At 37.4% G+C, this 16,254-nt stretch overlaps 1 protein-coding gene and 1 long non-coding RNA gene across 4 annotated transcripts; one reads left to right on the top strand and one right to left on the bottom strand.

Moving 5' to 3' along the window:
* Positions 1–1,589: 1,589 nt before the first annotated feature.
* On the top strand, positions 1,590–15,497 carry LOC120152572 (probable protein phosphatase 2C 13). 3 transcript variants are annotated; one of them, XM_039164773.1, is made up of 3 exons: positions 1,590–1,623; positions 13,591–13,694; positions 14,219–15,497. In XM_039164773.1, exons 2-3 carry the CDS (start codon positions 13,593–13,595, stop codon positions 15,212–15,214), a joined length of 1,098 nt encoding a protein of 365 aa, XP_039020704.1. In that variant the 5' UTR covers positions 1,590–1,623; positions 13,591–13,592; the 3' UTR covers positions 15,215–15,497. The 3 variants fall into 3 exon arrangements, with proteins under 3 accessions (XP_039020704.1, XP_039020705.1, XP_039020703.1); XM_039164774.1 differs by lacking the exon at positions 1,590–1,623 and having other exon boundaries at positions 13,488–13,655; XM_039164772.1 differs by lacking the exon at positions 1,590–1,623 and having other exon boundaries at positions 13,488–13,694.
* Positions 7,956–8,448, bottom strand: LOC120152574. The gene is made up of 2 exons (XR_005518685.1): positions 8,381–8,448; positions 7,956–8,125 (listed from the first exon to the last, which is right to left on the bottom strand). It is a non-coding gene; the product is annotated as an uncharacterized LOC120152574 (long non-coding RNA).
* Positions 15,498–16,254: the final 757 nt, after the last annotated feature.

The raw sequence follows: 16,254 nt of genomic DNA, 5'->3' as shown, positions 1-16,254 counted from the left end.
TTCTCGACTTAAGCTATGCTGCAAATGATGTGCCCTCGAAGCTGAATGTAATCAAACTTGGGGGTCTTTGGCAGATAGCTATTCTCGACTTAACCTATACTGCAAATGATGTGCCTTGGAGCTGAGTGTAGTCGAACTCGAAGGTCTTGGTGGGCAGATAGCCCTTCTGGACTTAAGCTATTCTGCAAATGATGTGCCTTGGAGCTGAGCGTAGTCGAACTCAAAGGTCTTTGGTGACAGATAACCCTTCTAGCCTTGAGTTATGCTGTAAATGATATGCCCTTGAAGCTGAGTGTAATCGAACTTAAGGGTCTTTAGTTGGCAGATAACCCTTCTTGACTTAAGTTATACTGCAAAATGATGTGCCTTGGAGCTGAGCGTAGTCGAACTCAAAGGTCTTTGGTGACAGATAACCCTTCTAGCCTTGAGTTATGCTGTAAATGATATGCCCTTGAAGCTGAGTGTAATCGAACTTAAGGGTCTTTAGTTGGCAGATAACCCTTCTTGACTTAAGTTATACTGCAAAATGATGTGCCTTCAAAGCTGAACGTAATCGAACTCGAGGGTCTTTGGCAGATAGCCCTTCTCGACTTAAGCTATTCTGCAAATGATATGCCTTTGAGCGTAGTCGAACTCAAAGGTCTTTGGTGACAGATAACCCTTCTAGCCTTGAGTTATGCTGTAAATGATGTGCCCTCGAAGCTGAGTGTAATCGAACTCGGGGGTCTTTGGCAGATAGCCCTTCTCGACTTAAGCTATTCTGCAAATGATGTGCCTTGGAGCTGAGCGTAGTCGAACTCGAAGGTCTTGGTGGCAGATAGCCCTTCTGGCCTTGAGCTAAGCTGCAAATAGTTTGTTTAAAAATGACTTTCCTTTACGGGTCGAAAAACGGTCATGATTCTTCCGGTGGTTCCCCTAAGCTGGTCTGGGAAAACCTACTGGTAAATTCTGACAGCCGGATATCTTCCGTCGTGGAATTGAAATCTGGCTTGAAAGTGTTAACTGAAAACATGTTGCTCCTGGTGATTTTGAACCGAACTAGATTTGATCTGAATTGGTTCTCGAACCCATCTGAGATCTGTAGTTATGTAAAGTCGCTTGAGGTATAGCTTCTTGCTGTTGAGTTACACCCTCGTCCTTTAAAGGTGCTTGCAAGTCGAGTAACCTTCATCCTGAAGTCGAAGCTTGACTCTGACAGCTACAAAATTATGTATGCTAAAATGATGAATGTAATGCCCCTAAGTATGTCTAAGATGCAACATGAATAAATTATGTGTTATTTCTTGGATGGAGTCTCGTGCTTTGCCTGCCAATCTGGTCCATGGAATCGATCGTGCCCCATTTGCTTCTCGAGCTTGGGCTTTACAGACATTTCATATCTGAGATCGTTCTGTTTGAAAACGTTTTTCTCCTTTTTCTTGTTTCAGGAGAGAGAAATGTAAAGTATTGTTCGCAATTGAATCAAATTGTAAATGTGAGTTCAAAAAATATCAAAGGAATCAAGAGCTCTTTTAATGCTTTCAGAGTTACAAATCTTTGACAAATGTTCAAAGGGACAAGTCGGCTTTAGGTTGGCCTCCTTTCTAAGGTTTTGGAAAAAAATGTCATCATTTTTTTTTTAAAGTATCTTGACATGCTTTGGTACTTCAATTGGGTGCGGACAAGATGACGCAACTAGCATGATCACTTACTAGACCTTTTATTTCAGTCCTCTGAAATCTTCTATTTGTTCAAGCTTTGTAGGCTCCTCTAACAAAGGCAGTGCAAAAACATCGGTCTAAAAATGAAATTCTTGAGTGCTCGTGTGTAGTTGACTATAACAGGTGTTCCTTAACTCCCTTAGTCCATTTTACCGAAAATTTCTTGCTTAGATAAATTTGATTTAATTCGGCGTTATCTGACTAGCTGAATCCATAAAGCCGGGGTGTTTAACCAATTGCTTTAGAGGGACAGCTTAATATTATAATCACAAATATCAAGTTAACTGAAGAGTTCATCTCATCACAGAGTCTTCAGCCTGACAAGAGCAGTGGAGCAAACACCGAATTGCCAAGTGTCCGAGCAATGTCATGGTTTGAACGTAATCTACTCATAAGGCCAGGGCTTTCAAGTTTCCTCTATAACCAATTGCCTTAGCGGAATAGCTCAGTTTTTACGGATTTAATTTCTTAAGATTGTCAAGAAGAACCTGTTATAGCCTAGGTATTCGTTGAAAGTCAAAAATTTCATCTTTAGAGTTCAATTTTCAAGCAACTGACCTAAACTGGATTCACCTACTCGACTCTTTCATTTGTAAAGATCATCATCGTCATTGAAAGTCTTAAATAAAAAACTTAGTAATTGTCATCTGCAAATGATGCCCCGTGTTGTCCGCATCTTATGAAAGGAAAAGGGTATATTGGTTAATTCCAAGAGCGGGGTATGGTGTTTGAGGGTATATTCTGGATAAGGTCAAAGTCCTTGTTTTAAATCATGTTACTTCGCCAAAGATTCGTAACTTTGAACCGTTTACAGAGTTTCTTAATTCAAATGATATGCAAAGAATTGCAAATTTGCAAATATGATCCATTGCTTAACATCTTTTAAAGTAACATAAATTTGATTAAAATGTCTTTACAAAAACTTGAGAAAAAATGGAAGAAAAACAAAGTCAAACAGAATGCCTCAAATGATGAAATGATATTCCTCACTTGGATGCCCCCAAGTTGTTGAAGTCGATCCAGTTCTGGTTACGCATCTTTTGTACAACCCTCTTGAATGCGTAACAGTTCTCAATTGTGTGCCCTGGGACTCCGCCGTGATATTCACAATACGCATTCTCATCATACCACTTGGGGTATGGGGGCTTCATGGGTTCTACTGGATATGGTGACACCACATGGGTGTCAAGAAGTTGCTGGTAAAGCTCTTTGTAGGTTATGGGAATAGGGTCGAAATGTTCCCTTTCCCTCCTGGAATCTTGTTTAGAAGTACCTGACGGTACCGTTGCAGTTGATTTTGGGCTGGAGATTGTAACACCTTTGCTGAAGTGTTTGATGTTGTTAACCTCTCCATCCCTCTCCCTCATAGGAGGCTTCTTACTGGCTTCCCCATCCTTAATCCTGCCTTGCTTTATGGCCGACTCAATCATTTCTCCGGCCATAACCAAGTCTGAAAAGCTTCCTGATGTGATCGCCACCAGATGCCCGAAGTATGGAGCCTTCAGAGTCTGCACGAAAAGTTTCCGGGTTTCCTTTTCATCTAACGGTGGATGAACTTGCACAGCCAAGTCCCTCCATTTTTGTGCGTACTGCCTGAAACTCTCGTTATGCTTCTTTTCCATGCTTTGTAGCATAACTCGATCTGGCCTTATGTCGTTGATATGCTTGTATTGTTCCAGAAATGACTTGGCCAGGTCCTTCCAGGTCTTGATATTTGATCGGCTGAGCTGGTTGTACCACCGAATGGCTGAGCCCGACAGACTATCCTGAAAACAGTGGATCAGGAGTTGGTCATTTCCTCCATATCCTGTCATCTTTCGGCAAAACATGGTGATGTGAGCGGATGGGCAACTGTTCCCGTCAAACTTCTCGAACTCTGGGGACTTAAATTTCGGGGGAAGAACCAAGTCCGGGACTAGACTAAGTTCCGTTGCATCGATTTCATGGTAGTCACGGTCTCCTTTGACTATATTCATTTGGTCTTCCAATTGTTTGATTTTTTCCTCCATCTTCTTTGCTTTGTCCTCTTCGTCCAAATCCGGTACATGGTAATAACCCGGATTGTTCTTAAGGTTAAATACAGAGGACGAGGGCTTTGCTTTTGCCGTCGATGAGTCCCCCCGAAGTTCTGGTAAGATTTCAGGTGAGATAACCACTTGTGGGATAGGTTGTATAGTTACCCCTTCCGATGAACCTGCCCCAGGCACACTGGTCTGTTGTAGGCCAATTAACTTGGCAACGATCTGATCAACCAAGGACTCTTGGTTCTTTGTGATTGTTTCTAGAGTATTTCGACTGTTCTGGTTTATCTTGTCTTCTAGCTCTTTTTGTAGTTTTAACATATTCTCCTCGATTTGTGTAATTCTGGCTTCCATCCTCTTCTTCTTCAAACGAGTGTTATGTGGATGGGGTGTGTCCAATGCTTGAGACGGTGTATCCAGTATTTACTCCTTTTGATGAGATATGTATATGTTAGTTAATGTGAATGTAAAGAAAATAACAAAATGCAAAGAAAATAACGAAATGCAAAATGTCTAAATGCATGATGCATGAAATGTCCGAGGCATTGATCCAAAAAATGTGCCTGTTATTCTGAATAACCCTTATTGGTGACAAAAGTGTTACATCTGAAGAGACAAAAAACCTTTTTTGATGGTACAAATCCTGTACAGCTTCTGACAAATTGATTCGTCTTTTTCACTAGTTGAATATCCTGTCGAACCATTCCGGCTCCTTTGGCTAAAATGTGCAAATAATGAGATGCTTGCCCCAAAAAAAAAAAAAAAAATCTCGAAGGACTGCATCTCCGACTTTCACTTTCTACCGAGCTTGTTCCGAACGAAAGTGTCTTTGGAGCATTCCATCCGAAGTTTGTCGACTTGTTTTTAGAATTCATCAATTAATGGTCTGCAGCTTAGCTGGGGTTCTGCCACTTGTTATCGTAGTTTTCAAAAGGAGTTTCTGGGCCAGCAACATTTTCCTCATCTTGCCCCTGCAACCTTTGCCTCTGAGTATTCTTTGACCACGGCTGGACTTCTGAGCTTTTTATCTCTTCGTATTATAACCCCTTTATCCATTAATACAAATTATTCATGTTTAACAAACACATTTTTTGTGGATCAATACCTCGTTTTAATGATGCGAATGATAAAAAAATGCCAAAGAATAAAAATGAAAGGAGGAAGAGAAACAAAAAAAGTTAGTGAGATAATGATGATAATAATAAAAATGATGAAAATGAAAAGTCTTACCCCACATGATAATCTACCCGAACATGCTTAATATTCCTACACAGACATGATTTCTATCCCGCATGCTAATTTCAAAAAATCCTAGCCGCATGTTTGTCTAGTTCGCATGCTTTGAACAGAAAATAAAGCAGGAAATAAAACAGCCTAGGGTTTGGAATGAGGTTTCGGGGTGGGCTCTAATTCCCTGTACTCTCCTGGTTTAGGTTCTAAAAGGTACTCGAGTTCTCCTTGCCGGTGCCCCCTTGGGCTTACCAGACCCTTAGTCCTAAACCCATCACAGGCTTGTGTGGACTAAGTTAAACTCGAGGGGACACATTCCCTTATGCCCGCACGGTGAATAAATTCACACGAAGACATAAGGTATATGAATCCCGAAGGCTACTTGCTAGGCATGTGCGGTGAATAAATTCACACGAATGCGTCGCTTTCACCCCCACTTAAAAGGGTTCGGAGCTCGGGTATAGAGCCTGAGATAGAAACTTTTCAAAAATCTGAAATCATTGAAAAAAATGTTAGTACAACTATTTATTTGAAAAATAATCAAAGGTAAATAATCGGAACTGAATAAATAAATTAAAATTTAAATTTACAATTTTCGCATAAAAAGACAACCGAAAATTAATTCTGGCCTGACTCACTTACCTGTCCCCAGCGGAGTCGCCAAGCTGTCGTAACCGTCTTTCGGTTGGGCCCCGGAATTGGGCTTCGACTTGAGTGATTGGGTTGGGAGTCGCCACCGACCATTTTAAAATGAATTTAGGTGGGTCGGACACCATCTTACCTGATCTGCGTTGTACCAGAAGCGTGTCGGGTTCGGGAGTCGATTACGGTCAAGGAAGGGTTAGCACCCTTGAACCGCCCTTTCGGTACCAATTAATTTGTCGGTTGTCTTAGTTGCGAAAATTTAAAATTTAAATTTAAATTTAAAAACTCGATTCACATTACTTACCTTTGATTGGTTGGAGTTCTTCTAAAAAAAGTCAAAAATGTTAGAAAATATAATAATAGACAAATGTTAGATAAATCAAAAAACATAAAAAAAGAATAAAATAAAGTATCGACTTAGAGGATCAAATTGAGACAAATTGAAATTAATGGGCTAGATTGGTATTAAAAATGAACTGCAAAAGAGAAAAGAAAAAGTTAGGTGCCAATTCACGAAATATAAAAAATATAAACATGGACCAAATTGATTCAATTGGAAATTCGAAGGCAAATTTACAGGTAGTGACCAAAATGAATTGCGACTCAAAGTATCAGGGACCACGGAAGGGATTTAAAAATCTTGTATTTGCAGGATGGTCCTTGGTATATAAATACCAAAACCGGCCTATTTTGAATCATTTCTCTCCATTTTCCAGATTTCTTCTCTCAACTGAGAGATATCTCTCTCAAACAGCCCTTCCTCGGGCGATATCCGGCCACCGTCTGGTGGCCCACTCAGCCGCACCGCCGCCGCCCCGGCCGCCGGAAACAAAACCAAACCTTAGCAAGATGTTCCCCTTAACCCCGTAAACACGAAACCAAGCCTAAAATCCCCAAAAACCCCACCTACCGGAGTAGATCTAAACAAAAAGTCTCGACCTTTTACCTTTCCGGCGACCTTTCCGCTTCTGTTCTCGCCGTGCCCGCTCTCGGTTTCTCTTGGCTTTGGCCTTTTTATGTATTCCTTTACTTGTGTTTGGGGTTTGGCTTCAGTGATGTTATTTCGGCTTTGTTTTCGTGTACTTTAGTACTGTTGATGCTGTGTTGATGTTGTGATGTTCTATGTTTTTGTTGTGTTGATGTGTTTTGACTGTGTGGTACACGATGATGGTTTCTGGTCTTGGTTTCTTTGTTCTCTCGGTGTGCTGTGCCCGATTCTTGGGTTTTCAGTGGATGTTCCTCTCTTTGGCAGTGACTTGGCCGTGGGTTTTTATAACCCCCGCCGGCCGTTGAGAACCCCGGATATTGTGGAGTACTCGGTTCGTGGTTGACCGACCATCCCGGGATGGGTCAGTCCCGGGATAACGGCCGGCCGTTTCGCTCATGACCCTTGAACTCCCGTGCGGCGCGTGTTGACATGCGTGCCTAGGGTTCTCAGACCACAAACCTGTGCTGGGCTGGTTCAGGCCCGTTCTGACTTATTTGGACCCCGTTTTGGACCTGAAACAAAACCAAAATAAGTTAAAAAAAAAAAATGAAAAATAATAATAATAATAAATAATAATAATAATATATATATACATAAATATTTTCAAAAACATACAATATATAAATTTTCAAAATGTTTTTTTTTTTTTTAAAACTATATAATATACGAATGTTTTCCAACATGTTTTCAAAAAAGATTATATAAATTTTCCCAAAACGTTTTAAAAACTATATAATATAAATGTTTTCAAAATGTTTTCAAAACTATAATATATATGTTTTCAAAAATGTTTTCAAAAACTATATATATATATAAGTTTTTCAAATGATTTTAAAAATTATATATTATATATATTTTCTAAAATGTTTTTTTTAAAACTATATATTATATAATTTTAAAAACTATTAAAAACTATATATTATATACGTAGTTTCAAAATATGTATATATATAAATATGTAGGTACATATAAAGGGGGAAAAAATATGTCGACGAAAATTAGTGTCTACAAGACCATCCTAGCCCATGCTGACTTACTTCAAGAATGAACAGTAGTTGTCGTCGTTTGAAAATTTTAAATTATCATATATTTTAAATTTTTTCTTTATATTATATTGATAACTGATTTTAATATCATAGAACTTTATAAGTTCGTCTTCCCGAAAAATTTTATAACTTCGCTCCTTAGCATAAAATTATGCGTCCGTCTCTTAACTAATTCCCAATGAAAAGGAACACCGGCACACTTACAAGATTATGCAATGTCACTTGGAACAACTTCAGTATAATGCATCATACAACGTACATTAAGTATACAACTCAGTCAAGTTTCATTAGAACGTGATGCATCACATCACACCATGAATATCGATAGGAAACCCAAAATTCAAGCTTCTCTTTGTTACTTGGTTGAGCAGTCATGAAAACTGTCTAACACCAATATATCAAATAAAAACTCACTATCAAGAGCTGTTGCTGAACTTTCTTCCGGATAGCTTCTCAGACTCGTAGAGTACGTGGTTAATCAGCCCCCTTGCAGCACTGCAGAAGCAAACAACACAACTTAAAACAATGCTAAAGGTTTGTGAAAGACTCGAAATTCAATACGAAGCAAATACATTCCATGCAAGCATATCTCATTAGTTGCATATCTTTAAAGTTCTAGCTTAAGTGATAAAAAGATTATTCTGTTGTAATATACCACCAGTATATAACTACATTCTTCTACAACAGTCCAAGCAGCTACCACGAATAAATGGTTTGAAAATGCAAGAAACGAGAAAAATGAAGGCTTACTCGTCCTTCAGCTTCTGAATCTTCTCCGGATCTGTCTCGTGCATATGCTTTTTGAATTGCTATCTCACCATATCAACAACCACAGCAGTATTATGTTGCTGTACAGTAAATTAAATATTGGCTCAAGTTAATGTCCATATGTTCACAACATATTTAGAGACAAAATCAAAGAAAGTAAAGGGCTTAGTTTCATGATATTCTAGTTGTAGCCTATTAAGTATGCATGTAAACAACACTACGGGTACCCTCAGCGAATAAGGCACAAGTTCTTGATCCAAAATCTTTTGCACCAATGATCAAAAGTGTTCTACTATATCATAGATCTCCATACATTCGCTTTTTAAAAATAAAAACACCACCATTTACAAGCAGATCTGCAGTACATATCTGCAAACCTTGTAATGTTTACTCAAGTCAACCAAAAGCCAGGGTCCCATGGATGACCCCTTTAACATATATAAACCCCTGAAAATATCTGTAAGTGCTAATCATAGACTGAGCAATCAAAAGGGAATGTAAGAGCGGTTATCGCACAATATAATTCTTCTAACTAAATTTTCATAATCATTTCAAAGCACTTCCCCAGTTTCATCAATCGCAATCCGAACATATTCACTCCGTCCTTGCTTTCTTCTCCTTGAAGTATAAACTATTAAGTCGGAGTCAGCTTAGCCAAGCAAAGAAAATCTATAAAAAAAAATACTAATCCAAGGTCTACTTATAGCTATATGGAATCCAGAATGTGCCAAGGACCCTTTACTGCAGCCAGCATAATAAGAAAGATGAGAACAGAACTACAAGGGCTTCAATTATGTTGAGCTTTATAACATGAAAACTAGTGTGAGGTGATTAAAAAGTAATATATGTTTAAAACTTTCTTAACACGCTAAAAATATACTTATACCCTTAGGGGGTGTTTGGTTCAAGGATTGTGGGATTCTTATGGGGTGAGATTCTCATGGGATGGGAATCCCACATTCCCATGTTTGGTTGGCCGGGAATCTCATTTCTGGTAATGTTTTTATTACCAATAGTAAACTTTTAGGGTATATTACCGAGAATGTCATTACCTCCCTTCCCTTAGGTATTGTAACATTACTGGCATTTTGGATTAAAACGCCCTTAAATTTTTATTTTTTTTCAAAAATATCTTTCTTCTGTTATTGAATAATAAAAATTCTACGAAGGTTAAATTACAAATTTATCCTTAAATTATTTTAGATTTACAAAAAAAAATCTATAATTAAAATTTTATATGAAGTTCAGGGGTTAAAAAAATTTACCCTTTCATTAAACCTTTTTTATATTTTAAATTTTGTTAAAACAATTATATAAATATTATGAATTTAATTTTTTAAAGAAAATATATAAATATTTTACAATTTGTAATATTATACAAATATATAATAAGGATAATTTGGTCAAATATACATTTCAATAATCTTTTATTCCTTTAACCAAACACGGTAATCTTACATTCCTGCTAAACCAACCAAACACAAAATACAACATTCCCAGTAATCCTATTCCCTGGTAATCTTTTATTCCCACTGATAATCTTACATTCCGTGAACCAAACGCACCCTTATAGTATCTATTTGAATATAGGATCTTAAAAAATTTAGTATTTCACTTAACCACTCATATCAATTGGTGAAGTCAAACTAATGTCAATTGCCAAGCATGAAATGGTTGTGATTAACTGATTATACATCAAAGCTTCCAACTTTATAATTTAGGGTATATTATACATTTAGTACCTAAATTATGAGTTTTGGTTCGTTTTAGTACTTAAACTTTTTTTTTTCAAAATCATATCTAAAGTTTAATTTTTTGTTTCATTTTAGTATTCCACTGTTTAAAAATTTAGTTTTTGTTTCATTTTAGTACCTCTATTCAAAATTTAACATTAAGTTTTGAAAAAAATAAAATTTTAAGTACTAAAACGGACCAAAACTGATAGTTTATGTACTAAAAGCGTTAAGTTTTTAACGGTGGAGTACTAAAATAAAATGAAAATTAAACATTAGGTATTGTTTTTAAAAAATTGAAAGTTTAAGTATTAAAACAGACCATAACTAATAGTTTAAGTACTAAATACGTAGTTTACCCTATAATCTAATAAGGTAATCAAAACGCTGCGTTCCAATAGTAGAATCTCGGCCGATGGTTTGTCTCTTTCAGACAGGGAACCAGAAGTTCAGAACACAAAAGAAATCTTTGCAATAAAACGAATTCTTCCCTTCCATCCATTTTAACCGTTGAAGCTTCTAAGATTCGGCTCTCTTAGTGTTGAGTTCTCTTCATGTCTCTTAGATCTCATGTTTCAGGTAAGCTTAATGTTCTTAGATCTCATATGCAGCAGCATTAATGGTGCATCGGTGCTATTTTTTCAACATTTATTAATTTTTTTTTAAACGACCAACATTATGAATTGCTGTTTTTGATAACTTGTTCTTACAGCATACTTGTAAATCTAACTCCGTGGATCAGTTAATTTCCTTGTAATTTCCAGCTAAAAGATTTTTTTTTATAATTTCTTTTCACAGTGATGAAGACAAGAATTCAGGAATGGGGTATTAGGGTTTAGCACTTTTTCCAGTGATGAAATCATTAAGTTTAGCTTTTGGGTTAATCAAAATGAAGAAATGGTATGGTGGTGTATTGATTGTAGTTCTTGGCTTGAATGGTCTTGATCAGGATTTTAAAAAACGGTATGCGAAATAGCGGTTTCGTCGCGACAGCCGTAATAACGTCCGCGACGGTAGCAATCACGGTAAATTCGAAATAATCGAAAACGCGACCGTGATCACAATTTGAAACCCTGGTGTTGATCTTAAACAAATGTGAGATTTTTATTCCTAAAATTTGATGGAAGAGAAAGATTGGATGGCAAAAAGGGCACAGTTCATGTTCAGCAATCGAGTTACATTCTGCTCGTAACCATTTCTGCAGGAAGAACGAAAAGTGCCAATGTGCATGTTAAAGCAAGTTCATTTGCTTTCCTTCCTGACATTGTCGAATAATACTCCGGTACTACCTCCCCTCCGTACCATCGTGACACCCTATTTTGTCTTTTCTCCTCCAGATCTGCTATCCATCTTTCGCTGTGGCAAGTCTTTCAACGTTCCATCTTTAGAATGCTACAACAACAATTTCTTCAACATACTACAGCAGCCACATCTTCTCCTTAAGCTTTCATCGCCTTCACAACACCACAAAAGTAAAACATTTCCCTTAGCAGCACCGATTTTCAATAAATTTGTGATGTAACAAGATTTTACCACCAAATGCAACTACATGACCTAAATACAATCTAAATTTTATTACATGGGCTTTAAAACAAACAATAACTTAAGTAAAAAGGCACAGAATGTAGCCTTTTTATGGGGTTATCACACCCCCAAACATAATTATTGTTTGTCCTCAAGCAATTGATGATAATTACCAGAAAATAATGTTATGGCAAAAGTTTAGTCAATGCAGTAATGTTGAGATAAAATTTCAGCCCTAAAAAATATTTGGCTTCAACATGCTAGACAAATCATGATTTCAAGAACTTTTCCCTAGAGCAAGACCCTTTGCATTATGTGCGTGTGATTGTATCCAGTCTATGCTTAACAAAGTTAGAAATTTTTTAGATAAGCTCTCTATTCTGCTTTAGAATTTCTTTAACCATTTAATCACACATTTACTCCCATTATCATTAACATAATATTTTTTAAGCACGGCTATGATGGGAGTCGGTCTATCACAACTACCTTTCACAATTGCTATAGCTACCATTTATTGAAATACGGTATCCAGGCACTGCTACGCAAAGCAAATAGGTAGAGTCATCCCGTGACTACTTTCATTCACTTGTATGCTACAGTTGTCATTTATTGAAATGCAGTATCGAGGCACTACTATAGCCAAGAGAAGTGTCCTTCTTTCAGCTAGATTTAATGGTGTGAATTGAAGGTAATCTTGCTAATCACTGTCGCTTTCCGGTTGCATTCGAGGATTGGAATCTCCTGTTTGGTGTGGTCTTATAGAACCTTTGGTGTCGAAGGAATAAAAGAATCTTTGATGCGGGGTTTGTGGAGTTTGAAAGTGTTTTGTAGAGGATTTTACATATGCTTCAGGAATTATTAAGAGCACATGTTCAGCAGCATTCGACGAAAAGGATGGTTATTAGCTCCTCACAATGGCAACCCCCTAAGTAGGGATAGTTGAAATTAAATACGGATGACTCCAGGTGGACGGATTCGAGACTTAGTACATTTGGTGAAATTTTGCCCTATTCTATGGGAAATTGGGTTGCAAGGTTCTCAAAATCCATTGGTATATGTTCAACCTTGGAGGCGGAGTAAAGGGGAATCTTTGAGGGCTTGAAGCTCGCTTGAGATTCGGGAGTTCAAGAGTTGATGGTGGAAACATACAACAAACAAGCATTATCGGTGATTAATCCGGATCAGAGCGAGGTTTCTTTCTCCCCTTTCGTGATGTGCATAAAAGAAGCTTTAGCTCGCCCTTGGAGTATTGTTATGGTGTTCAGTCCTCGAGGGTGTAACATGATGGCGAACAGATTGGCGAAAACTGCTTGATCACTACCGTTCGAGTTCCATTTGTTTGACTCTCCTCCTAATGTGGTGCAAGATCTCTTTCGGGCGGATTGTAAGACTTTATCCTCCAGGATCATATAGTCTACGAACTACTTTCTTTTGTAATAAAATAAATAAATATCTAGACGAAATATCTAAACATATTATTTTAGATTTTATTTATTGTTCTATTAAAAAATTAATATATGAATTATTTTATGAAAAAGTAAATAAATAACTGTAGTCATTATAATCATTATTGTCCAACAGAACGTGAAAGCAAAACAGTCAACTCCTCAATGCCCCTAATCAGGCGCAAAGTTTAACAGTAATAAGGGTAAACTCGTCATTTAATCATTCACGGCAGGTTTAAAATATCCATGGAGTCCCCATTCCATCTAAAAACCCTCCACCTACACGTGCCGGTCACAATGACCGACTAATCCCGTTTTCCATATGGCCTTACCATATAATATCTACAAATAAAAGAAGAATAGCGAGCACGCAACTTTCCATCTTGGCTAAACCCTAGAAAGTGTTCATTTGATATTCTTGAAAAAATAAAATAAAAAGAGTTTTGTTTATCAAGGGGACGGTATTTGTCCGATTCGTGGTTGTTCTTAGAGATGATTGTTAGTTCTAATATGGGAGCCGAAGCCGATATAATTTTTCGCCACCAAGCTGTTGATGTAATGTCCATCTCTACCCAGGTTTCCCGCTTCGATTCGGTGAGTTTTTGTTTCAAACCCCTTTTCTTCTTTGTTTCCTTTTTTGTCTTTCGTTTTGATTGTGGAATTATTGGGTCGAATTTTGTTATGGTCAATTCTTTTGATTGAACGGTGTTAGGGTTTGGATCTTATTTATTGGTTGATCGAAAAAGAGATTTCCCCCTCGAGATTTGGGTTTTTTTTGAATGATTTGTTGTGAATTTTATCCATAATTGTATTTAAATTCTACCTTTTTTTGCGGGAAATATAGAATTACTGGATTTCAATTAGGGTTAGCAAGAAAAAGAGGGAAAAAGATCTTGATTTGTTAACTAGCATAGATCCGAAGTTCAAGCGTAGATTTCTCATGGGTTTTGTGGTTTATGAACGAATTATGCTTCTTTTGAATTATGGGGAAATAAACGTGTTCATGCTTTGCTAACTGGCATGGATCCAAAGTTCAACCGTAGGTTTTTCATAGGTTTTCTGATTTTTGGATGATTTATACTTATTTTTTATACCTTTTTTTCCTATCCTTTGTTTAGGTTGCAGCTTGTGCTGAGACCATTGGTGATGCTGTTATCGAGACATCTGTTGTCAAATTTGTGCCAAGAATTCGATCTGGCAGCTGTGTGGATATTGGTCCTAGGAGATCTATGGAGGACGAACACATAAGGATTGACGACCTATCTTCTCATCTGGGTTCTATCTTTAACCCTTTGATGCCAAGTGCTTTTTATGCTGTTTTTGATGGTCATGGTGGTGCTGATGCAGCTGCTTATATCAAGAGCAATGCTACAAGGTTATTTTTCAAAGATTTTGATTTTCCACAGGTAGCTGATATCGATGCTGTTTTCTTGAAAGCGTTGGAGGATTCTCATAGGAAGGCATTTTTGCTTGCGGACCTTGCCATGGCTGCTGAAAGCAGTGTTAGCAGTTCTTGTGGAACAACAGTGCTGACTGCTCTTGTACTTGGAAGGCATTTGCTAGTTGCAAATGCTGGTGATTGTCGAGCTGTTCTTTGCCGAAAAGGTGCCGCTGTTGAAATGTCCCAAGACCATAGACCATCTTACTTGCCAGAGCGCAAGCGAGTTGAGGAATTGGGTGGCTACATTGATGATGGGTATCTTAATGGTTATCTTTCAGTCACTCGAGCTCTTGGAGATTGGGACATGAAATTCCCTCTTGGATCGGCATCGCCTCTGATTGCAGAGCCAGATGTTAGACAGATTGTATTATCAGAGGATGATGAATTTTTGATCATTGGTTGTGATGGCATTTGGGATGTCATGTCAAGCCAGTTTGCCGTCAGCCTGGTTCGCCGAGCTCTAAGACGACATGATGACCCCAAAGAGTGTGCCAGAGAATTAGTCAATGAAGCAACGCGCTTGAATTCATCAGATAATCTCACTGCAATCATTATCTGCTTTTTTACCCCTGCTTGTGTCGAGTCATGCCCTCCCCAACGGCGGAGGTTTAGGAGCTGCAATCTATCAGAGGAGGCCAGGAATAGGCTGAAGAGCTTGCTAGAAGGCAATTGAATTTGAATGTGCATACAAATTAATTTTCTCATCTATTTACCGTTTGTTACTCCTAGAGAACTTTTGCAATCTGTTTTGGGCTGTTTCAGAGAGTTTAGAAAGGAAAACAAAAACAAAAAGCAGCCTGCGGTTTTGTAGGTGTGGGAGAGTGCTAAATATCGGATTGTGTTTTTTTCTTTTATAATGTCTGGTGGTGTAAAACTACATTGCAGGATTTTTTGAATTGATTGTAATGGGGTTTCTCACTGCAGAAATGGTGTCATAAATTCGATGACATTCTTTGCTAGAATGTGTTCTTTCATGGGTATTTCTTCTTATTACTCAACCTTGACCTAATCATAACATGTTCTATGTTTGCCAGTTTGCATAGGTGTTCTTTCATGGGGTATTTCTTCTTATTATGACTAAGCTTGACCTAACCATGACATGTTCTATTCCATTTTTTCATATGCTTGGAGGATATTTAGAAAGTTATATCTTGATATTTTGCAATTTTTCAAGTACTTGGAGGATATTTAATAAGTTGTATCTTTTTTTATATTTGTGTTTGAATGTGTCTGACATAAGTGGTAGTAACAGAGCTTGAGATTCATGGTTGAAATTGGGTTAGGATTGAATAATGTTATCGTTGGGTTTTTTGTCTGCATCATGATGGGTTTGGAAGTTTGTGCCAAGATGAGGGTCTTCATATCCTTAGCAGGAAACGAACTTGAAATCCTATCATGCACACAGTTGAGGGTGTGACTATGAGGCCACCATTTATTTGTTAAATGCAGAAATAAAGAAACCATTAGAGATAGGACAAAAATAATCCCATGCTGCAATCAAAGAAACACATCCCATCATCGAAGTTCTTAAGCTTGGCTTCCACCCTTTGATGATATATATATATTGGTACGGGTGATTACACGATAATATATGTTTAAATTTTTAAATCTTATGATAATTAATGTTCAAACACTCTTACAAATGACATATTCAAACTTAAAACCTTTAAAAATAACAATCATCATTTTAACTACTAAAACAAATAATTGAGA

The sequence above is a fragment of the Hibiscus syriacus genome, unplaced genomic scaffold, assembly GCF_006381635.1.
Source record: "Hibiscus syriacus cultivar Baekdansim isolate YM2019G1 unplaced genomic scaffold, ASM638163v2 tig00111092_pilon, whole genome shotgun sequence".
NCBI classification, from domain to species: Eukaryota; Viridiplantae; Streptophyta; class Magnoliopsida; order Malvales; family Malvaceae; genus Hibiscus; species Hibiscus syriacus.
The sequence above is the reverse complement of the archived record's forward strand: the minus strand, read 5'-3'. Positions and strand labels throughout refer to the sequence as shown.

Bases quoted from the DNA above. Each gene is read 5' to 3' on its own strand.
- LOC120152572 (XM_039164773.1), top strand. From the start codon at position 13,593: ATGATTGTTAGTTCTAATATGGGAGCCGAAGCCGATATAATTTTTCGC. The intron at 13,695-14,218 runs GTGAGTTTTTGT...TCCTTTGTTTAG, and splicing joins AGGTTTCCCGCTTCGATTCG to GTTGCAGCTTGTGCTGAGAC.